The sequence below is a fragment of the Prionailurus viverrinus genome, chromosome C1, assembly GCF_022837055.1.
Source record: "Prionailurus viverrinus isolate Anna chromosome C1, UM_Priviv_1.0, whole genome shotgun sequence".
NCBI classification, from domain to species: domain Eukaryota; kingdom Metazoa; phylum Chordata; class Mammalia; order Carnivora; family Felidae; genus Prionailurus; species Prionailurus viverrinus.
Window position 1 is genome coordinate 120,386,119 of NC_062568.1, and position 24,517 is coordinate 120,410,635.

Below are 24,517 nucleotides of genomic sequence, written 5' to 3' on the forward strand. Positions count from 1 at the left end.
ATTATCAGCTTTTAGCACAAAGGTGGGAAGTCCTGACATGAGGTCCTTTCAGATTCTAGATAAGTAAAGAGCAGGGGGTAGAGGACTAGCTTAAGACCGTGCAACAGAGAAGAAAGATCGGAGTGGACTCAGAGCCCGCACTTACCTGAACTGTAGCTGTCGGTGGAGGACTGGGAGATGGAACGAGACAAAGACCGGCGGCCTGTCTTGGTGGGGAACTTGGTGAACTCTTGCATGTCATCGGCAAACTGGATTTGCTGTAGGAGGAAGACACACACTTGAAAACTTACAACAAGGATGCTACGAAATGCTCCATTTTTTAAGGCCATACATTTCCTTCCCTGAAACCTCAGGTGATCACGTGGCCCCTACCAAGCCAGCAACTCTCCCACCAGAATGAGGGCAGGCAGAGGCTACTTGTGGACTCCTCTCCAAATGCCAATTACTATCTCTTTCCAATTGTTTCAGAACCTTTTGCGGGGGGAGGGGGGCAGAGCTCAAGACCCAGCTTTTTGTACCATCTGTCCAAAATTCACAAGTCCCTCTTCTCACAATCCATAAAGTTTTATTTCTTCTTACAACCTTGACACATCAAACCCTTCACTCTTCCTCCCAACTCTACCAAAAAACAGGCACCATTTCATTGTGATTCTGCTCTTTTTCATTTTCCAGAATATAGTCTTGTAGCACATTCTTATCCTGAAATTAGCAGAGGTCTTGTTGTTTGAAAAATTATGGCGATGCCTTGAAATGGTGATGGTGGGTGCCAAGTCGGAGTCCAATCATACCCGTACCTCACAAAGTCAATATAGTGTTCTTAGAACCTGCTACGTCCAGTAAAATGCTGGAATACACTAAAGAAAGCCAAATTAAAAAATATATGCACACCATAGTAAAATCCAACTAATCAGGACTAATTTAAAGGAAGGAGAAAAGAAATGACTTGGTAAACTCTGTATTCAAAACTTCCTTAAATGAAATACACCAGAACTAGGTAACTGTCTGATGGATATTTGGAAAACTGGCTTTAATAAATAGCAAATACAATTAATATTATTTACAGTCAAATTAGCGGATGTTTCTAAAGTATATGAAAACTTTTTCCTCCATTAAATGACTTAAACTTTCCTCCTGAACTCTTATTTAAACTCTGATAAACCCTTCAAGATATAAGAAATAAACTTCAGCCTCCTGAAAAACAGAATGGTTTGAGACTCTGAATTAAGATTCTCCTCTCCTCACAACCTGACTAAATCTGAAAGGTTCCCATGGAGAATCCATTAAGCTAAGTCTTTAGCAGATATCTTTGGAAATGTAAAAGCTATTACAGATTAAAATCTTCTCTCCATAATGCTAGCAACATGGTTATAGCCACTTTGAAGCCAGGAATAGTAAACTCCCCATTTGTTACAGCTGCAAAACATTCCTCTCCTCTGTCACATGTACCTTTGAGATAGGGTAGCATCAGCTGGCAGTAGAAGAATCAGGCTTAAATGTGCAACACAGCAAAATAAATAAGTAAATAAAAGAGACTCGGGCTAAACAACATATATATGGCACTAGAACTTGACTAACAAATATCTTTGTATATCTGAAGCAGCTTTTTCAGTTTAGATGCTAAAACTTTATAGCTTAAATGCCAAAAGCACTAGTTCCTTTCGGGAGGGGCGGGGGGAACCACCTACTCCGTTGAAGTGGCCACAGGTCGGCATCTGCCCTTCTCGATAGGATTTTCCACTGCATGTTCACATGACTTCTGCAGTCAGCAAAGCTAGTTTTACTGAAGAGATTAATCCAAGACCAAGGTAATGACTTTCAACCCAATATGCAGTTCTTTTGGTGGCAGAAAAAATAGAGTCAAGATACCATCAATGGCTTTTAACACTCTCCAAAGGCAGCCCTTCCTCCAACAGCCTTCTTGTTCCTGGCATGGGCAGTCTAGTCGGAAGCTAGTCTTCTCTCTTGGCTGTTATGATTCCCTCCTCTGTTCATCTTTTTTCAAAAGGCTCTGGGCATATTCCCAAACACCACCTACCTGGCGGTGGAGGAGGGAAATGCAGTAACATTTGCAGTTTCTTAAATAAAAAAATAGAGAGGTGGCTGTGGCAAGATAGAACTGTGTTTCTTCAGCAACCTAAGAAGTGACTTAACAGTCATAATCCCACCTTGTATTAATGAAGCTCGTCAGTAGCCTAAAGCTTAGCAAAATCTTTCCCATCTAAAAATATTAGACTGTGTTGCAAGCAGCTTACCAATCAGTACTGTGCCCCATCTCTCAAATCATTAATATGGTGCCTATTTGAAGTGGGCAGCATGTTAATTCAAGCCATGACATGGATGGATGGCTGTCTAGTCTCACAACTCTTTGACACTTTCACTGCTTGTAAATAAGGTAGTCCAGCTCTACAAAGATGCGTGATAACCTGTCTTCTCTCCCACCACCAAACTGCGCAAAGAGATCTGCCCTGCCAGTTCCCACCAGGCCTGCTTGCCCCCCTGGAGGTCTTTACAGCTAGTACCCGTCTTCCTTCCGAAGTACTTCCTGGAGTGCCGCTCACCTTCACATTATAAACAAAGACACTGCTGTCAAAAGCAATTTTGGGTATCACAGTTTTCCCTCTAATGAAACCAGATCTCTGTAACAGCCTTCTAATTGGGATGGATTCACTGCATTTACACCCAATACGATCACTTAAGTAAAAACAAAATCCCAAGATGGATTGTTCTGTTTACATTATTTCCTATTGTCATGATTTCTTCCAAACATAATTTTTAGTTGGTATACTTCAGTGTTTCTTCAAAGCTGTATCTATAAGGAAGGCTAGGTCTAAATATGATGCAGAATGGGAAAGAGGGGAGGGGGAAAAAGAGATACAGTAATTGGAAATCCAAAAAGTATCTGATCATCAAAAAGTCCTACGTTAAAGAACTATTTGTGTTTGAAGGCTCACCACCCTGTAAACAGCCTTACCCACAACAAGCATGCCAGTATTTCATTCTTGAACTAGTATTACATCTGAGAAAGGCTAGAAGGTCAGATTGACCCATTCTCCAAATAGCACATCCAAATACAGAAGTCTACTTGCTGTGCCTTAAAAACTCAATTAAATATCAGGCCAATTTAGTGTGCTATTTCAGAGCACCTTTTCAAAGGGCTCAGTGGGTACAATGGCTGACTCCCTTCAACATGACACTGAAAATGATAAAGAGAAGCTCTACCAAAGAAACAATTTGGGATATGGTACATCCACCACCTAGTGGTTAAGTATGGTGACAAAGTGAGCTGAAAGAATTGCTGTATGTAATTTATCAAGAAAAAGGGATCACAGGCAATCCAAAAGTTATAAGCTTCCAAGGAAGAAAAATTGTTGTATACTACTCAATTTATCCCAACTGATATTTCTTACCATAAGAAGCTGAAAAGCTTCTTTCCACAAACATTTCTTCCATCTATTCAAGTGTCAAATAGCTTAGCCACACTTTTGTCCCCGGTCCAACCCAATTTTGCTGTCTAGCTCCTGAATCACAGGGAATTAAAAGCCATAGGAATTCCACTATGACACTATGGCCAATGGATGGTGATCAGGAGAATAATCATTATTATATCCTTTTAATCAACACATTTGGCAGGCACCAACTAAGTACCCAGTGGTATTTCAGGAAAGATCTATGAGATGAAATATGCACAATCTGTAGATGTGTTTTGACCGACAGGGTAATAACACAAATGGCTGCGAGAGAATTTTACTGCTTCTTAAGAAAGATACTAGATATTGTGGTCTTAACAGCCTTATCTGGATATTGCTTAGCTTAGGCCTCCAAAAATCAGAGGTTAGACATCTTATTAAACGTATTATTTCACACGCTTATCTAACAGCTTGTCATTTCCTCAGAAAGGTTTCCTCCTAGGGGTGAAGGACTAGACTCAAAGGTAAACAGCAATTATTAGGAAAACAAATCATTAAGAAAGCATAGCTTAGAAGTGAGTAAAGGGATCAGTCTGTCTCAACTGCTGAGGAATATCTGAAGAAGGGCCAGTCAGTACCCCTCCTCCTGGTACACTACTGATTTTCTGAGACATCCCCAAATTTATATAATCTGTTCCAGTGTCTCTTCTAGCATGTTGTGTGTGCAGATTTTTCTGTTTTGAAGTTATGGTCAGCATATTTCTTAGCAACTGAGCAAAAAGATGATTATTAATGAAGCTAGCAATTTTAACAAGTCAATTACTAAGCAATGTATTATGACACCTTCCAGGATTCCTACATCTCTTCCAATCCCTCTTTCACACATCTTCTGGCTAATGTATTCCTTCTCCTACAGATTCTACCCTCATCTGCTCTTTATTCAGAGGAAAGGAAGAGGGTATGGCTGTCAGCCTAAACTAAATAGGTACAAGACTTTTCTCCTTGATACTTACCACTGATCAGTCTGATTCCATTTCAGATGAATCAAAAGAAACAGTTATCAATAAACACCAGCTTTTAAGTACAAAAACTACAGAAGTCTGCACATCTTTCAAACCTCCAATTAGGTAAAAGAAATTTCCCAAAGAAGAAGGGTATCCTCTTCCCAACACTTTGCTCTCAGGTACACCACCAGAAAACAATTTATCTCAAGGGAATCAATCTCAGGCCACAGAGTCAAATCCACAGCCACCTTCAGTCACTTCCATTTCCCAGCGCAGAAACCAGTCTTCTGAGACTCAGCAGGTTTTGGCTGCTCCCTGTCCTCCTTCCCTGTCTCAAGTTTCTTAAGTTCTCAGTTTCCCCAGATGGGGCCTGAGCTTCTGGAGGGGGAGGGAATGGCAAGCTGACTAATCACAGCACGTATCTCCCTCCACCACTCCACTCCTCTCTGGGTAACAGGAGGGTAACAGGATATAATGTGAGTGTGTGCATGCACGCACACACACGCACACTGCTAGAATCCAGTTCCAGAAGAAATACTCCTTTCAAAAATGGGAATCAAGTTCATCTTTCATCAATGTTGGTGGGAGGAAGCGGTGAGGCAATACCAGGGTTCATAATGCCAAGTCACTTAGCTGGTGAGGAAGGAACATAAAGTTTGAATACCTCTGCAAAGAGCAGTTTTATCCTTATCAGCTACTCTCTACCCCATCTCCCACCCTTCATATGAGACAACATACCTCACTGGCTTTGCTAATTATCTCCTGAGGTGCTCTAATGAAAATAAGTGATCTAGGCCTCCAACTGCCAACTAGAGGTAAAATTAAGAGGTTAAAAAGTGGCAACAAATAGGACAGGGAAGGACTTCCTAATCTTTTGAAAACTGCAATTTACACTAGATACACATCCCGACTATGTTTCAATGCCTATTTAGCTATCTGCCCGTCCAACTGCCTGGCCTGTCCATACTTTCCTCATCCTCAATCTGCTACAAATAGTATATGAAAACATGCTTGTTGTTCTTTTTCTCTTAACATTCAATTATCATCAACTCTAGCTTATTTTTAATTTTTAAAATATTTATTTTTAATATTTATTTTTGAGAGATAGGCAGACACAGAATCCAAAGCAGGCTCAAGGCTCTGGGCTGTCAGCACAGGGCCTGATGCGGGGCTCGAAACCATGGACCGTGAGATCATGACCTGAGCCAAAGTCGGACGCTTAACTGACTGAGCCATCCAGGCGCACCAGTGTTTATTTTTGAGACAGAGAGCGTGCATGTGTGTGGTGGGGGAGGGGGCGGGCAGAGAGAGAGAGAGGGAGACAGAGAATCTGAAGCAGATTTCATGCTGTCAGCTCAAAGTCCAACCTGGGGCTGGAATCCCCAAACCATGAGTTCATGACCTGAGCCAAAGTCGGATGCTCAACTAACTGAGCCACCCAGGTCCCCCATTTATTTATGTAGAGGTGACTAAAGAAATCTAGGCTCCTGGAACATACCCATGACTTTAGTGATACACCAAAGTTCCCTTCCAACTCCCTCTGCACCCCCACTGTTTCATTTTCCCAACTTTATTATGATCATTTTCTACATACAAAAACTTAACAAGAGTAGTATAATGAACACCTTTATACCCTCCATCTACACTGAATCTATTTTCCACATTAGGTTTCTTTCTCTGCATATATACACATGTATACATGCACACTTTCAAGTGGTCCTGCCAAAAAAAAAGGTTGCAAATATGAAAATTCACCAATAAATTCTACAGAATGAATTTTCTAAGGATATTCCCCTACAGAACCACAATATCATACTTAAGAATATTAACAATAATCCTGTATCATCCAGTCTGCATTCAAACTCCTCTAATCATCTCAAGAATTTCTTTCAAAAAGATGTAGTATATGCACAATGGAATATTACATGGCCATAAAAAATGAAATGACATTTGCAGCAACCAAAGGCTATAATGCTAAGTGAAGTAAGTCCATCAGAGAAAGACAAATACCATATGATATCCTTGTATGTGGAATTTAAAAAACAAGCAAAGAGAAAAAAGAAACAAAAAACAGACTCCTAAGGACAGAGAACAAACCTAGTGGTTACCAGAATGGAGGTGGGTGGGGGATGGGTGAAGCAGATATAGGAGATTAAGAGTAGACTTATCTTGATGAGCATTGAGTAATGTGTAGAATTATTTAATCACTATATTGTACATCTGAAACTAATGTAACACTGTGTTAATTGTACTTGAGTAATTTTAAAAAAAGAGTGTCTTTCATAGTAGACCTAAATGCCTCCCCAATTCTTCCAACCCAGGATAGAACCAAGGTTCACGAAAGCATTTGGTTGTTAGGTTCCTTCAGTGCCTGGTTATCTATCTGGAATAGTTCTCCTGTGTTTCTTTCCCCCCCCTGCAATATTGACGTTTCCTGGACAAGTCCAGGCCAGTTGCCTTTTGGAATCTCCCACTTTTCAGATTACTTTTTCCTATAAATTGGAAGTTCAGCTTTGAGGTTTGATTAGAAAGAGATTAAGATTTTGGCAAGAATACTTCATAGATAATGTTGTATACTTTACTTTGCATTGTACTAGGTAGCGTATCATGTTAGGTCATTCCATTATTAGTGACACTAAACTGAACCCTGGGTTAAAGTGAGATCATCAGTCTCTGAAAGGTGTATTTTCTCCTTTGCAAGTAAAGGTTAAATTGTGGGGTGGTATCTGTCAGCTTGTGAATATCCTGTTCCCTAGTGACTTTACCATCTGTTCATAATCCTTGCCTGAACCAATTATATTGTGGTGGGGGTGGGGGGATGTTATAGAATCATGTTTTTTTCCCTTACCATTCTTATCACATATATTAGCTGGCATTACTTTTTGTAAGGAGAAACTTTTCTTCTCCCTCTTTCATTTTTTTTCCTTACTTGTCTTTCATATTTTTATTTATTCAATCTGTTACACTCAATAACACAATGAGTACACTGAATGCTCCAATTGTCTCAAACTGGGCCAGTGGGAGTCTCCTTCAAGCTGATTCTTCTGTTTAAGTGCTTCCTTCCTTTCTGGTATAAGAAGATATACCAGGCTCACCTTGTTCTTTCTCTGCTTCAGATCTGGAATCAACGATTTCTCCATTTCTCCAAGCTCTGGTTTCTTTCAGTGGGGAATGGTATTTAGAAAATAATATCTGAGTATAAAATGTGCTAATTGTTAATAGAAGTGTCAGTGCTCCTAAGTTCTTGCAGGGGATAGAGAAATAAATCTTTTCGTTTACTCATGAGTTTATATTGATATTTCCATTTCAAATTTAACATTTTTTTAAACTTTTAATTTTCCTATTTGTATTTCTTTTCTCTTATTATTGTTTTTTTTTTTAAGTTTATTTAGTAAGAGAAAGAGGGAAGGAGCAGATAGGGAGAGAGACAGAGAATCCCAGGCAGGCTCTGTGCTGACAGCGCAGAGCCTGATGCGGGATCCCATGAACCAGGAGATCACAACCTGAACCAAAATCAAGAGTCAGACATTCAACCGACTGAGCCACCCAGGCATCCCCTGTCTTAGGTTGACAATGCTGGTCTCTAATAGCAATGATACGCTTACTTGTTTTATTCTAGAATACAAATAAAACAATTTCAAAATTACAAGACTAATGTTACTAACAATATTCTATGTAGTGAAGTGTCAATATTTCACTGAAGTTCCTTTTGTCCTTAGAAAATATCTCACGAAGGATATATAGGTGAAGTATGGTTTTCTGAGTGGTTAATATCAATTTGATATGTAGCTAGATTCATTTGTTTCTGTTCACAAGCAATTTTAAGGTTTCCTTTCTCTTTAATTTTTTGACACATAAAGCACATGTCTCAAAAGTTTTAAAGGTATATTCAGAGAAGTCTCACTGCCATTTCTATCTCCCCAACCTTCCTCCCTCCTCACCATTTTCATTAATTTCTGGTTTATGTTCATTAATACAGGTAAAAAAAAATAGCAAGTATATACTTATACTTGTATTTTCCCTGTCTTTCTTACTCAAAAAATAGACTGCTAAAATATTCTGCACCTTGTTTTTTTCACTTAGCAATCACTTTGTATTGGTTCAGAGTGTAAAAATCAATAATTCTTAAGTGCTGGGAAAGACTGAGCCAGGTTACTACTGTTCACCTTATATGTTTGTCATAAAAAGTCATTAGACTTAATTCACAGTCCTCTCTAAAGCCTATCTTGACTTTAAATAAAACTCACAAGAAGTTAAACTGGCAAACCTCACTGCAAGGTATGCTGGGATGTTCTTTAAGATGAAAATTTGCCAACTGCTTACAAATAGGCAAATGTGTATTCTTCAAATTAATTTCTATCAGAGAAAAGTTAACAGTGAAAGCAAGCAATCGATCATTGGACAGGTGTAGAAGATGGAGTTTCTGACATTTTGGAAGGTGGCCACACAGACTGAATAAATGCCATCTGTATAATTTCTTAGCCTGCCAAGAAGAAACAAGATTGGAGACGTATAAAAACAATCCTTCCTTCCTTCCTTCAATTTGGAAGTTTAGCTTAAATGAGGTTGAAAGCCAATTACATCTTAGAAATTCAAACCCTCTACACATATTTGCTTGAGTGAATGGGAAGGCTATATCCACTGAGGGGTGAAAGACATGAAAATCTTTGCCAAATAGTTTATGGCAAAAGAGCTACAAGCAGCTCCAAAAAAGTGGCAGCTGAGTGGACCTGGGTGTGCTTTCTAAACCCTAGGTTAATACCCAACAAAGGTTAATGAGACAGAAACAGTATCAGTTGTTTTTTGTTACCATCTACTGCTTCCCATAAAGTATAGGCTCAAGGGAGGAAAACGCCATCAAAACTCAACACCAAATAAAATAATAATCAGACTTTAAAGACCGAATATTGAATAGTTAACTATGTAGTAACAGGTATTGTTTCCAAATGTGGGTGGGTCAATGGGATCCTTCAGAATCTGCCCTGTAGACAGATGGAATAGTTTCGATTTCAAAAAACAAGGTAAAAATCACTTTAAAGATCAGCTGTAGGCGGCTTTAGTTTCCACAGCTCTTAAAAACACAAAATAGCAAACATCTAGGAGATTAGAAACATAATTCAAGGACAAGAATCTGACAATCAGTCACATCAAATACAATCACACTGTATTTTCCATTCTAGAAAGGTAATATTTGCCATCCCTTCCTGACTTTCTAATTTGAGATGTATATATTCAATTTTAGATAAAAGTCTCAGCATGAAATCATGACCTTAGATAGTCTGTAAGAAAAAAGGTAGTTGATGGGGCACCTGGGTGTCTCAGTTGGTTAAGCGTCTGACTCTTGGTTTTGGCTCAGGTCATGATCTCACAACTTATGGGTTGGAGACCCACGGTAGGCTCTGTGCTGACTGCACAGAACCTGCTTGGGATTCTGTCTCCCTCTCTGCCCCTCCGGAAGTCTGTCTCTCTCAAAAATAAACATTAAAAAAAAAGAAAGAAAGAAAGAAAGAAAGAAAGAAAGAAAGAAAGAAAGAAAGAAACAAGGTAGTTGAAAGGAATTGGTGGTTGCAATGTGCCTGGGGCTATTTAACAATAAGAACCACCTATTGCTCCAGGATGAATACAGTGCAATTCCCCAAACTCTCTAGCTCCCCAACCAGAACACAGAAGTGAGTTTTCCTGACCTGTGACTTTCTGAACAGCCATTTTCTAATGAGGAAAAGTGGACAGATGCACAAGGATAAAGATCTCTTCCTTTAGGCTGTACTGCAAACCAAAAGTCAAAATCAAATTTGGTATAGGAAGAGTTATCCTTCAAATGTGATCAATAACCAACACTGTGAGAACATCACTGATCTAAATATCTTTCAAACCATTCTTGTTTAAATTCTGGCATATAAATAACAAGTAAAACCATTGCAAGCATTACATCAGGACTTTTACCTAAAGCTGATTATAGATTTGAAATCCACACTTACTGGTATCAAAAAACCAAGGTCCTGAATGCCTAAATTTCTATGACATTCTAGTTTTGCACTCTGCTTCAACATCAGTGGCCCACAGATATGATTTCTTTACAGAAGATTTGTATTTTCAGAACATGTTGGAATCTTTCGAGTGAGAGATCTACTCTTCACAGATGAAAAAACAGAACAGGGGTTGGGGTTAAGTGACTTGCTGAAGGCAAATGTGTTAACAAATTGAGATTTAGAAAAAGCAAAAAAAAAAAAAAAAAAAATCCCTACAAGCCCAGTACCATTATATTATCCTTCTTCTAGAATAGGCTGGGGGAAACAGCAGCTCTCCCCTTTATTTTCAAGAGGTCAGTTAAAGGATAGTCCACTATTGCACTGAAGCTTTCTGAGCTTCCATATGAAGACTTGTGAGCTCTAGGGAAGGAAGAGAATTCTCTCCATTCCAAAATCTACATTGATTTTGGGAAAAGTGAAATGATGCAGAGAAATGTAGTATTTTAAAGCTGCCAATGAATTGCTTTAAGAGGTGCTGCTCCTTGGACGTGGAAAGGGTGAGGAGAGAGTAAGAGCCCAAAAGTGGAGGCAAAAAGCTCTGGTCTAGCATACACTTCCACCATCTTCTGAGGATGGAATGGGGAGGAGGGGAACGTACAGGCAATCTAATCCAGACCACTAGGATGAAAGAAATGACCCCAGAACTTCCTGCTGTAGGCATCAAAAGCAACTTAGAAATTCCACCTGTTATTTATTTATTCAACAGGTTTTCAATCTGGTATGATTAAAACTGATCAATGATTTGTTTTCTTTCATCATCTGGGAAACCTATAATTATTATTATTATTATTTTAACATTTATTTATTTTTGAGAGACAGAGAGAAAGCATGAGCCGGGGAGGGGCAGAGAGAGAGGGAGACAGAGAATCTGAAGCAGGCTCCAGGCTCTGAGCTGTCAGCACAGAGCCTGACATGGGGCTCCAACCCACGAACCGTGAAATCATGATCTGAGCCAAAGTCCGATGCTTAACCAACTGGGCCACCCAGGTGCCCTGAAACCTGCTATTTTCATTTTAAATGACCATATTTTAAAACATACAACAAAGAATATATTTTAAATGTGCTTTTTAAGGTAACTTATTTATGTTGTGCACAATGGTAATGGGGGAACTTTTCTTTCACACGACAGTACAATCTATATAACTAACTGTATAGCTTTGTATGGTGAATAGAACCTTAAAACAGACCTAAACAGTCCCAGGAAGTGAGGCCTGAAATTCCTTTGATCACTCAAAGGGGCTTCTTTAAAAATAGAAAGTAAACATAATTGGTGGTATGATTATATTCCCCCTAGATTAGGGAGTTTTGGTTTAATGCATCACTGAGCAAACAATGAGATGTCCTTATATTAATAGCAGGTTAGAAACTTTAATAGCAGAACAGTTTTTCCATATGCTGGACAACTGGAGCAGTTACAACTGGAATCATCTAGAGCCTCCAGGCTCCTTTGGGGAGGACTATGGGCTCTGAGTGTATAGAAGTTTGGCCTGGGTGGCTCATTTGGTTAAGCATCCAACTCTTGATTTCACCTCAGATCATGATCTCACATTCCTGAGACTGATCCCCATGTTGGGCTCTGCACTGAGTGTGGAGCCTGCTTAAAATTCTCTCCCCCTCTGTCCCTCTCCTCAGCTCACATTCTCTCAAAAAAAAAAAAAAAAAAAAAGTTCGGCCTGGAAGACCTTGAATACAGCACAATTTCAGCATCCCTCAGCGTGGGTCTGGAAAGTTCCCCTTAGACGTCAGGCAGAGTGACAAGAATTCCCCATAAAGACCACCCTTAAAGAGGTCTTGATCTGTAGTTACACTAAAGGTCAGATTTTAGGGAGGTAAAGGCAGAATTGGCACAGGACTCAGTGTGTTCATTGTGCTCCAATCTCTATTATCTGGCCGGGTTATTTCTACATAATTCTTTCTCCCAGTGTCCCAAACAAAATTTCACTCATGTTTCTGCAGCACATGTTGTACTATACATTATACTAACCCTGAAGCACAGTTTAGCCATTCGCTCAAGTCAAACACCAACTTTTCCAAGGATAGAGACACATTAATATTGGTATACATGAAGCAAAGCCTTATCTGCCCTCTCCTTTTATCTTGAGTTCTGTTTGATAATAAAACAATAGTGACAGACCCTTTAGAACTAAAATGTAATCTTTTTTTTTTTCTTTCTTGGTCTGGGTCTCAAATCCACTCTCTTTGGTTTCAGGTTATCTGGCTTACCAGCTCAGTCAATTGTCTTTCTGAGTTCTGCCCTCTTTTTTTTTTCCTATCATCTTTCTCCAGTCTTTACTCCTTGGGTATTTCCTCAGCCCCTCATTTATCAACTCCTTCTGTGATGTTGTGTTTTGAAGCCAGGATTTCACTATAATGCCCTCTCATGATCTTTATAATTTTACTGTCACTCTTAGTCTAGGAATTGATAGTATATATCATGTTAAGGAAATTCTCATATTCTGACCTGATTTTTAACCTATTGAGTCCAACAAGCTCAGCCAACCAGAAACTAGGGGTGGGAATGGGAACAGAGAGTCAAAATCATTCTTAACATTCAAAGAGAGCACAGACTAAGAAATGTGACTGGTGTAGTGGAGGCCTAGCAATTCTTATTCTTTTTTTGAGATGCTCTCAAGTTCTTTGCAAAGGACCTTGGCTGTACAGATGAAGAAACTACAACCCAATGTGGCTAGGAGATAATAGTCCCAAATACACAACTCATGGCCTGGCTTTACCCCAATCACCACATTCTCAATCCTGGACAAGCATTCTAGGTTTTTAGCCTGGGTTCAGGGACGGGCCTCAGGCTGCCAACTCCCCTTATATGCAAATTGGGGTGTGTGTGTGTGTGTGTGTGTGTGTGTGTGCGCGCGTGTGTGTCTGTGTTTCGGGAACATGAACACAACTCTGATAGGGCTCCAAACTCCAAATGATTAAGAACCACTGTACAAGACTTATATGACCCAAATAATAACCTCACAAGAATGTAAACTCCACAGGATATGGATCTTTGTCTTGTTCACTGATTAATCCTAAGTGCCCAGGTCCCGGGAGACAGTAGTAGGTGCTTAACCCTGAGCTAACAGAGCTACATAATTTCTGGTCATAGCTTACTCTGAATACTTTGGAAAAGAAGAGTAACCATAGGCTATTTTCAGGACCTCTCACATGGGGCACAAGATTTTTTCTCATGGCCAAAGTCGTCCGAGATAGATGGTAGCTACATTACCATTCCAATATCAGATATCATAACAATTTTGGCCAGCCTTGTTAGATAACCTAAGTGGTTCTAAATATGGGATCTTTTAGGCTTCAGCAGTTTCGAAAAGCACATACTATCCTATTCTCCACTTGCCCCTTACCATCAACCCTTCCCCATTCTGACTAAGTAGGTCTAGGTTAGGGCCCTGAAATGAATGTTTTAAAAAAGTTCCCTAGGTGACTGATTCCTTCCATTCCTTCTATTCCATGAGAAGTACTCATCTGAGACAATCTAAGCAGGATCTGAAAAAGCAAACACAAGCACACGGAGTTTACCAGGCTCTTGATAAAGCAACTGAAGGCACACAGGGAACAAATGGGTTAGACACATCGTGTTCAGAGAGAAAACAAATAAGGCAAAGAAAGTAGAAAATCTGCCTTTGTAATACCAACTCCATCTGTCAGGTACAGCCAATCCATCAAATGGATCCACAGGGTTTAGGAGCACATGACAAAGAGCTCGTCTCAGGAAAAGAGACTATATTTTTACAATGGCTTGGTCCAAAATCAGTAAAAATTGGCAAGGTGCTCTCATTCCAAACATGCCCAGCGTTCAGCTAATCCTCTCCCTGTGGAGTCAGAAAAGAATGTGCAGAATTCTGAACCCTCTATTTCTCAAATAGGAGGGGTTCCTTCTTCTGAATGCAAGGGTTGAAACTAATCCCATCAACTCTCCACTCCGAATTACAAACTGGGTAGAGGAATGAGATGCCTCCCTACACGGGTGTTCTCCTTCTAACCTTTATGATCTGTAAATATCCTATACCCCATCTCACAGAAGCCATGCCTTTGCTGACCTCAATTCATTCTCAACTGGCAAATAAGAACAGAAACCACCCCCAGAGTAATGTTTCCCTCTGGGAAACCCTGGGGAAGGGTGCAGTAGGGTCAGTGCCTCCAGCATGCATTTTCCCTGGACTTACAATACAGCTTATTACATTTAGAACATCATGTTCTCAACCAGCTTGGTCTCTTTTCTGTTACAAACCTGAAGTAAACAGATTCTACAGCAGCTACAAGTCTGTTACCAAGGCCACTGTATTGATCAGTGTAATTAACATTCACAATTCATCTAGTCCAGCATGACAAGCCAGCTGGGCTACTCTCCGTAAGAACTGAACATTGGGAATCTTCCTGTCTTGCTTGCTAAGGAGTCTGGTGCTCCCGAAGCTGGGCACTAAAAACTTAAGTACTGAATTAGAAGCAGGATACTACCTGGCTACCCACAGGAAACTGAATTAGTTACCAGAATAACTGAACACATCTGCCATCTCTACAAAGCACCTACTTCTGCTTCCAAAACTACAAAATTCTGAAGGTCTCCCTTTCCCCTGAATTCTGCTTACATCACATACTTAGGGAAACAAAACACAAAATCCTCAATGCCAACTAGGGCCTGATTCCTGGTTAGGACAAGCATTGGCCCAGTTCCCAGAAGCCTGTAACTCTAAAGGAGGTGAATTTCAAAGACAAGGGCATATATAGTTTTTGAACATGGAGCTTAGCTTTTGGTTCAGAAGGGGCAGCTAGGGTTGCAGAATGAGAAGAATCAGAAGTTTGCCCATCATTGCTGGGCAGCACTGTTGTTTATTACTTTCAGGACTCCAACACCAATTCCAAAATGAAACTGTTCAACTAACTGCTGGCCCTCAAATCTCAAACACCCTAAAGGTGAGCCTCTGTTCCTTAAATCAAGAGCATGTGTAAACCAGAACACCACTTTCAACTTAGGGCAGTGTCCCTACTGCTAAGGGTTTAAAACCGGGTGGGACATCAAATTGCCTTCCTATTACAAGTAAGAATATCCCTAGGCTTCTAACCTACTGCCTTGTGATTCTCAAGCAACTGGGCCAAGAAGCTAGAGGCCTTGTATCTCAACAGTCTCCTCCCTTAGTCCCTGATGCTAGCGTTATAAAGGGATCTACTAAGCTGTTGGAAATTCTTATCAATGTCTCACCTGCAGTTCTCTGTATTCCCATTATCACCCATGTGAGAGGGATCTAAGTTAGAAAAACAACCCTTGCCAACTGAAGGGGATGGTGAGCCAAAGCCACGAAGTGAGTCCAACTCACTTTCTCCTAGAGAAATCATCTCACAATATTTTACTCACTAAACAATTGGCAGTACTTATACGCCAAGCACATGGTCCTTGCCCTCAATGTCTGGTCTAGAGAAATCAAATGAAAAGTATGATTCAGATATCAAGCCAGTTCTGAAAATAGTTTTGAGAAGTACTACACTGAAGTCAAACCTGTTTTTGAGACATACAGGGGAGCCAGTTATTTTATTTAGTTTTGATAGTGCAGCATGTGAGTTCCCTACTCTGAACACTTCAGCTCTGAAGCTTTACAGGCACTCACAGCTCATATGAAGGGCAGTGGGTATGAGGTAGTACAAGAATCCCCAAAAGTTGCTGATGTGCTGGTTTCAGTATGCCTAAGTTCTTGAGTTGAACCCTCAAGGCATTGATAATGAGGCTCTTGGGAAGCCAAGGAGCATCCCAAAGAGGCGGATGACAAAGAACACCAACAACCTCAGTTTCGTTCCAAGGACAAACTGCAAGCTGGAAACAATCGGCAGTTTCTGGATCTGTAAAGGAAAGAGATACTATGGCTTAGAGACCTCCTCCTCTAAATCAGGGTTTTTAACCCAGGATCCATGGATGAGTTTCAGGGAGTACCACAAGCCCTTTGAAAAGTATAACAAAGATTAAGAACAAAAGATTAAGAACCATTGTTCTAGAGTCTCTAATCCAGTGAATATCTCAAACAGGCAAAATAGAAACCTATTTCAGTTCTCTACCTTCTACAGACTTGTCTACTTATTGACCTCTCTTCTAAAATTAGAAACAGAGATGAGAGTGTGTACTTTAAAAATTCAAGGCAAAGAGCTCTTTTCTACATCTCCAAAATAAAGCCAGCCATCATGAGAGCCCAAATGAATCTTCCTTAAGACCTATGAGGAAGAGGACAGGGTAGAGGTGGTCCAGAAGGGCAGAGCAGAACCACTGTCCACTACTTACTTTCCTGACAAGTCCCTTTTTTTTAATTTCAGGATCCTATGATCATAATGAAAACAAGTCACAGCCCAAAAGCCTGGACTCGAGGTCAAGCCAGTCCTGGGAGAAGGGAATAAAGTAATTCCCCTTATGATCATGGAAACCTGTGTCCCAAAAGTTCATCTTAATTGGTAAGTACTGTAAGAGCTGAAAACACTTATTAAAAACAGAACTTCCAAAATCCTGACATTACTCAAAACACGGTAATATGGACAGCTTCATTCAGGAGGCCAAAATGAAACATGGTTACAGTCCTCTCCTCCAGGCCTTTCGCCCCTTCACTCTGTCACTCACCAATCCACCATCTGGCTCACAGAGCCGCGCACCAGTGCGGATCAGCACATTAGCATTCTCCTTGGCACCCTGAGCGCATAGCATGTTCAGGGGGATTCCACGGATGGCACTGTGCACACACTCTTCAGGAAAGAGGAGAAAAATATACAAACAGGGCTCGCAGTTCTTCAGATTGTAAAGAACTAGGCCTGAGGCAGGGCCAAGACCAACGCATGCAGCAGTGAGCAGTCCCAAGCCCCTCCCGTTTAAGCCTCACTCTAGCATACAACTGCGCACAGGGTGTCCATTTTAGAAGTGAACTGGTTTGGGCTGGTAAAGAACATTTTAAGCCCATTAAGCCCTACAGGCTAAGTACAGAGGCATGTCAGCTGAGGCACTGGGACTTCTGTGGCAAGAAAGCAGGAGCATGCAGGGCCAGTCGTAGATTTGTGTTTCTTCAAAGTCTTTTCCTCATCTCCACTACGGTATTCCATATACTACCTTTTACCCGTAGCTCATTATATTTTTTCTCTTTGTGGCCAGTTTGGGTAGTAAATGATTAAGCCCCATTGTATATTGCTAAGTAGTACCAGCCATTATACACATTGTGAGATTAAGGCACCGGACTGAAGCCTTTAGAAAAACTGAACAGAGATAGGAAAAAAATGAAACCAGTCTGAGTGTCAACAAAGGCATGAGGGTTCCACCCTAGTTCTGTAATTGCCTTGGAGCAAAGGCCACACACTTCTGCCGGAGAAAATCAGTTAAATATAATTAGGAGCAGGCTGTTTAGGGCAAAGAGAAACAGTACCTGGGGGAAGGAGGTGGAATACACTGGGGGGTGATCTGAAGGTGACCACATAAAAAGATAGTCATACCTCAAAAGAGTCTTTGGAATTGTTTCATGTAATTCAAGGATTCTAGTTTGGGAAGACTCCCAGATAATTACAGTTTGAGGATATAAACGCGTGGACTCAGCTGGCCCACTGTCTGATAGGTGCCCACCTTCCACAGGTACATCGTGTGATGTGGGGGGGTGGACAAGGGAGGGGTGGTGGTCAGGCAGAGCACATCCATCCCATTTCCAGTACGAACTCGAAGTTCTCCTGTTGTCTATGTCCTTCTTGGAAATCAAATATTTTAGTGTTCAGCAGGTTTAAGCTCTACATTTTTCTCAGGGAAAACATTTTTCTCAGGGAAAATTTCTTTCCTGGTGAGAAGCCATTCCAATAGAAACATCTTTGTTTTGGCTCTTTAAGACTATTTCAAAATTCCATATAAACCAGGGTACTTTTCAGAGTTTATGGAGGTAGTCACTGAACAGCATGTTGGGATAACACATAAACTGGAACTGCAAGAAGCAAACCAGAAATATGGTCACTCTAGTTACAAAGGAACAAAAACACTAAGTAAATTTAGTAAATTTACGAAATGCTAATCCCCTCAACAATCCTGTAGTACTATCATTACTTCTCATTTTACAGACAAGAAAACGGAGGCTCAGATGGGTTAAGTCACTTGTCCAAAAATCACAGTTATCAGATGAGAGGAACTGAAGGTAAACCTGACTCCAAAAATCAAGTGCCTAACATACACGGTACTACTCAGTTAGCCAAGCAACAGCGGGGATAGCTAGTGAAATACCTGAGCGGGTCAAAGGGAAATACAGAATCGGAAGAGAAAAGGTGAACACACCTCAAAGTGAAGTTTAAACCGCTTATCATATGCAAGATACTGACACTATTGACAAGGGTCGGAAGGAAAATTTGTGGTAAGAATCAGTCTTTAACTTTGGGTTCTTTCTTAGATTTCAGGTTGGAAAAAACTCTGGCCTATGCAAATGTATTGTTCTTCATACTTGATGAGGATGCTTCTGACCTACCACAACATGACGTGTTCTGAATTCTTCTACGCAGTATAATGAGGGTAGCCTTTCTTTATAAAATTTTAATATTCAAATTCCCAAACTTGAGAAACTGGTAAGTATACATGGTTCTCCTTTACTGGCCAGTTCCTTTAATTAACAGTCCCAAGAGAGCATTAAAGTACTTGTTTACAGATCATAATTACTTGAGGTGGAAGAATAAATTTATCAAGAGTCATAGGCAACTAGAAATCTACATGATTCTATATCAAAATATCCTTTATGAATAACCTTACAAGAATACATTGGGCAACATACACTGGATCCAAATAATATCCTCCTGATAAGACACACAATTGTAATCTTGCCAGCAAGGGATCTAGACAATGAACAAATTTCTCTCTGTTACAACATAAAAGTGCAAAAGAACTAGAACAAAGTAATATGGCAACTAGTGTCTAATTAAACAAATAAGAAAAAGAGAGATAATCAGTAATTGTGGAGAAATCCAAACTAGATCTTCTTATATACATCCCTGACTCCTGTTTGAAGACCTCCACTAAAACAGCTGTTCTAAAGAGAACTGAGAGATACTTAAAAAAAAAATTTTTTTTAATGTTTATTTATTTTTGAGAGAAAGAGAGAGAGACACACAGAGTGTGAGCAGGGGAGGGGCAGAGAGAGAGGGAGACACAGCATCCGAAGCGGACTCCAGGCTCCGAGCTGTCAGCGCAGAGCCCGATGCGGGGCTCCGACCCGCAAACTGTGAGATCATGACCTGAGCCACAGTCAGACGCTTAACGGACTGAGCCACCCAGTCCGAGAACTGAGAGATGCTAACGACGTAGAAAAGATAAGAAACATCCACCTATCAAACCTCAGTAAATCTAAGAAGTATCGGTGCAAATTCTACAAAACTGCACCAAGAATTAGTCATAACATAATCCTTCCTGATGAGAAGAGGGGCATCCTGCTGCATTCCACCCAACACATGAACAGCTAAACAGTACTCACTAAAGCTCTACTCGGTGTGCTTTCCTAAGTCTTAGCCCACCTTTTTGATGAACTGGTGCTATACATGCCTTACTCAAATAAAGAATATCCTACAAGCAAAAGTAGCTGTTTTGTCTCTCTTTTCCTCTACTGTGCTGGCGGTAAAAGTCTGTCTGCATAGATCTTAGGTACAACACCTAAGTACCACTCTGGAGAGACCCCCGCTCCCGCCACCCCCCCCAACTCCCCCAGTAATAAATGTTCAGAAGTGCAGAGAACAGCAAATGCTTTGATAAGGCTTCCAGAGAAACTTATCTATCTTACAAAGTTTCATCAACAAGCTGGAGATCTGAGTTTACTCTAAGGAAAAAAAAAAAAAAAAGTCAACTTGACACAATGTTAATTTCCAAAGGTCCAAGGACAGCCATCACCCCTGCAACACAAAGTAGCAGAAAGAGGGAAAAATACCCAGTGACTATGGGGAACTAGCTGACTTACCTGGGTTGACTGATAACCACCAACATTAAAGAAGAATCCTCTTTAGCTGTGGTACAATGTACACTACCCTTACAACTCAGGGACCCCTTTTATCACCCAAATATTCCTGGCAGTACAATCTGAAATCAACAGGAACAGTTGTGAACAAGCCTTACTATAGCTGTTAATACCATCCCATGAAAGTTTCTTTTAGAACTTTATGTGTCAGCAAAAGCTGTCTTCCCAAGAAAATGGTATGTATTATTTCCCATGTCTGCTAGCGTGATTCCCTCTATCCTCTGGCTCCTAGGAGGCTTGGAGTTGCATATGATGATCAGGTTCATCAACGGTCTTAGCCCTCAGGGTTAAAGGTATTTTTTTTTTCCTTTGTACAGTTTTGACTTTCTATCTAAATTGTGTATGTCTTGCGTTATAAGTCATCTCAAATGCTCACTAAAAACAGGCAGCATAAGAATACTAATAGACTTCCTTAAAACCGCTTTTGTTATCTTAGCTCCTAACATGCACCTATCTCCACCTGTTCCAAATAACAAGCACTTATTGGTAGATGAGGAAACTGAGGCACAGAAGCTCCCTTACTTAAGGTGGTAGCCACTTAGTTGACTTTTTGACACCCAGATCAAGCCTTGAATCAAACCAACAAGTCCTATTAACTTCACAGTACTGTGCTAGACCCTAGGGCACACAAAACTAAGTTACGATTACAGTTGAAGAATTTCAATGTATCTATGCTTTGAATTGACGGACAATTTGTCCCCAAAGTGAACAAACTTTCACCAGTTACACTGGAATCTGATCTGAGGACCATCAAGGTCACCCTAACGTAACCTGTAGCCTGACTAGCACCTCACTTCCTGAGGGGCCTCAGGGCTTGGAATGACCTAAGGATTACTTGGTCTAGAGCCACGCTGGAGTCCTCACAGGCTAAGGACGGCACCTTTTGAAGAGGCCTTTTTCTTGTACCATTCAGTACACGGCTGGGCTACATTTTTCTCCCTCTCTTCTCATGCTTTCTCACATTATCAATACATGGCAGAGGTACAAAAGTGACTTAAGTCATAACATCCAATTCAGTAGTTGTGAAAAAACAGATCACCTGGGACTTGCTGTGTGACCTTGACTAGTCCTCAACCAACTCATTAACTGAATAAATGCCTTCTATTATCACTAGGGAAAGGGTAATTAGTCATCATAAATCACTTTAATACAAAGTGCTGTGTAAAAGCTCAGAAAGAGTAAGATTAATAAGAAACATGGGGTACATTTACTAGCAAATGGGAACTTCTAACAGGGTCTTCCCACATTCCTGGCAGAGACTGCTTCTTTCAGCTAACGGAATACGAGTCTTTAAAATCATTAGCATTTGTCCTGACTATAATATACATTTAACAGTATTTCTCCTGGGAAGCAAAGAGGAAAAGGGATATTTGTTCCTGGTAGGTGGTCATACAGACATCTCAATTACTAGTTGGCAGGTGGGCAATTAATACTTGAGTACCTACTATGTGCTAGGTACAGAGCTGGGTACAGTAGGTACAATGGTGAACAAGAGTCCCTCCCTGCCTTTATGGAGTTTACAACCCACAAAACAAACTTTGTCTTATTAATAGTGGCACTCGCAAGGATACCGGCTTACTAAAATTAAGGCAAGAAAGAATAAAAACGCTTAATCTCTGAAGCAATTAGACCAACGAGGATAGGCTAATGGGGAGAGGAAGAGTTCAGGGAACTAGGGTACGAGGGCTTTCCCCTAACCCATCATAGGTACTACCCTCAAGCATTCTTAGAAAAGCTGTGACTGTCTCCTCAAATAGTGCAGATTAGAGTTACTGCCCCCAACAAAGCAGTCAGCTGAAGTGACAGCACGAAAAGTAAGGTTAATCAGACTTCACAGAAACAAAGGAACTTCTACCACCTTTTTAAGGCATCTATTGGTAAGTTTCTGAATTTTACGGGAAAACAGACCCACGGCACACAACAGTGAACTGTCTTTTCAATCCTGCATCTGCCTCCTGGAGTGGTAGATTGATCTCCTTTAAAAACAAAGTCATCTTGCCCACTATGGCAGCTTGACTAATTCAGGTGTAGGAGCCTCAAGGACTCTTATCTAGTCCTGCAAACCTTGCTGTATTCAGCTTACACAAGCACTGCACCCCGACAAACGCTGCAGGCCCGGACAGCCTTGAAATACCGTCTTTAAAGGGGGGCAATATGTATCCAGCTTCTCACTGGTTTCAAGAAAGGTCACCTCTCTGCAAAGGTTCTCCAGTCTGTTAACTGGGTGCCAGGTATGTGGAAAGTCAAGATGTGGGTGGCAGCAAACACTCACAAGGCACTCGGGATCCCAATTCCACCGTTCGGAGAGCTAGTGAGACTAAAATCTCCAAAGCCTGCTATTTAATCTTTCAGGACAAGAGAATTAGAAGGGTGTCCTCTGAGCTCAACCCCGCAGCACAATAGACTAAACTTGTTCTGCCTTAGTTGAGTGCAGTACAGAATGAGCAATCCTTCCTTACCACCCACCCCTCCAACCCACCCAAGCTCCCTTCCCAAGGGATGCCTAAGTGATCTATTCACATGACTACCATCAACCTGTATCCATGGCAGTGTCTGCTGTCACCAACCCCCAAACGTTAGTATCTTACATACGTCCAAGCAACCAGATGACCACAGAAGGTGAAAACCACAGTGTCCTTTCCAATCTCACACTGCCCTCGCTGCTTTCACCTGCATAAACGAGCTAGCCCCACGTATTTCTTCCTCTTGCCTCCGAGCTAGCACGCAGTTGTCGGATAAACCAGCCGCTGCTCCCAAAGATTTGCCCAAAGCGGCTCTGCCAGATTTATCCACTCACCTGAGGGGAGAGGTTCGGTTCAGCCCCAGCCCCTGGGGCTGGTCACAGGGGTCGTGAGTTGGCTCACCCCAATCCCGGCCCCCACTCCCGTCTTCGAAAGGCCCTGCCTGCATCCCGGAAAAGTCAGCCTCAAATTTAAGGCCCGGCCCTGGCGGATTTCAGAAAGATCCCGGAGGACTAGGGCCGAGGGACAAAGGAAAGTGAGGTCAGGGACGGCCTTTCTAGCTCGGGATAGGCCTGGGGCCACTCACTCGCCACCCTTCACACCGCCTCAGTCGTCCCGGACCTCCTCAAACCTGGCCCCTGAAGTCCCGAACTCGCTGGATCCCGGGCCCCGGGCAAGCTCGCGCCCCTTCCGCGAGGCCCCAGCCCAGGCCCCCACCGCCACCCAGAGCCCCCGCACCTTCTTGGGCGCCTTGGTGACGGTGGCCATGAAGGAGTACTTCTCAGCGTCCTCAATCTCCTTGGCCTGCTTCAGCTCCTCCCCGACCCCGGGCAGCGGCATCGCGTCAGGCATCGACATCCCCCGGCCGGCCCGGCCCGCGGCCGACCCGCCGCCCCCGCCTCTTTCCCTCACGGGCGCCCGCCCGCCCGCCCGCGCGGCGCCCTCCGACACGCGTTCGCCCACCCTCCCGCCCCGGCCGCGCGGAGCTGCGTCCGGTGCTAAAGTGCTGTGGCCAGCGCCTCGTCCGCTCGGCAGTCTATACCAGCCGGACAGCGACGGCAGCGACAGGAGCACCAGGAGCAGCAGCGCCGAGCTCCGACCGGCCCGCGCCGCCACCTCCGCCGCACGCAAACACGCACGCAAAGTAAGGGTAGAGGGTGGTGACGCCACGTCAAGTACTGGCAGCTCCGAGTTGGGGAGAGAAGAGGCGGGGAAAAACGGCGTCCTGTCATGACGTCACCACGCTGGACCCGGCCGCAGAAGCCACGCCTTCTTCTTCCTGCCTTGCCGAAGTTCCCAGAGGGAGTCAGACCCTTTCCGCCGCCAGGTGGCGACATCAGCCCTGTAAGACGCGCGTGGTTTCCGCAAGAATGCCTCGGACCTGGGAGGGAGTCTCTGGGCTGTGGGGTTCCCTCCAAGGCCTCACTCAGGAAGGTGTAAGGGGGATGTTTGGAAGCAAAGCCCAGAGCCCCACACGACACGTCCTACAGCCAGTACTAGGAAATATGCGGGGCCAGAGACAGCCCACCGACGGCCCCAGGCCCTTTGAACCAGCAGCCCCTTCCCCTCCTGCTCACCGGCCCCCCCCCCCCCCCCCCCCCCCCCCCCCCCCCC

The 24,517-nt window shown here is 42.3% G+C and overlaps 1 protein-coding gene across 2 annotated transcripts in view; it reads right to left on the reverse strand.

The window, feature by feature from the left end:
- AHCYL1 (adenosylhomocysteinase like 1) overlaps window positions 1–23,831 on the reverse strand; it is a 38,114-nt gene extending 14,283 nt beyond the window's left edge. Inside the window, exons 1-2 of one of the 2 annotated variants that reach the window (XM_047870026.1) lie at window positions 23,642–23,830; window positions 146–257 (exon numbers count right to left, since the gene is read on the reverse strand). In XM_047870026.1, the coding sequence (XP_047725982.1) occupies window positions 146–257; window positions 23,642–23,761 (232 nt within the window). In that variant the 5' untranslated portion in view covers window positions 23,762–23,830. Of the gene's footprint in view, window positions 1–145; window positions 258–23,641 lie in introns of both variants that reach the window. The other variant, XM_047870027.1, reaches the window with a different exon arrangement.
- Between the last annotated feature and the right edge of the window lie 686 nt (window positions 23,832–24,517).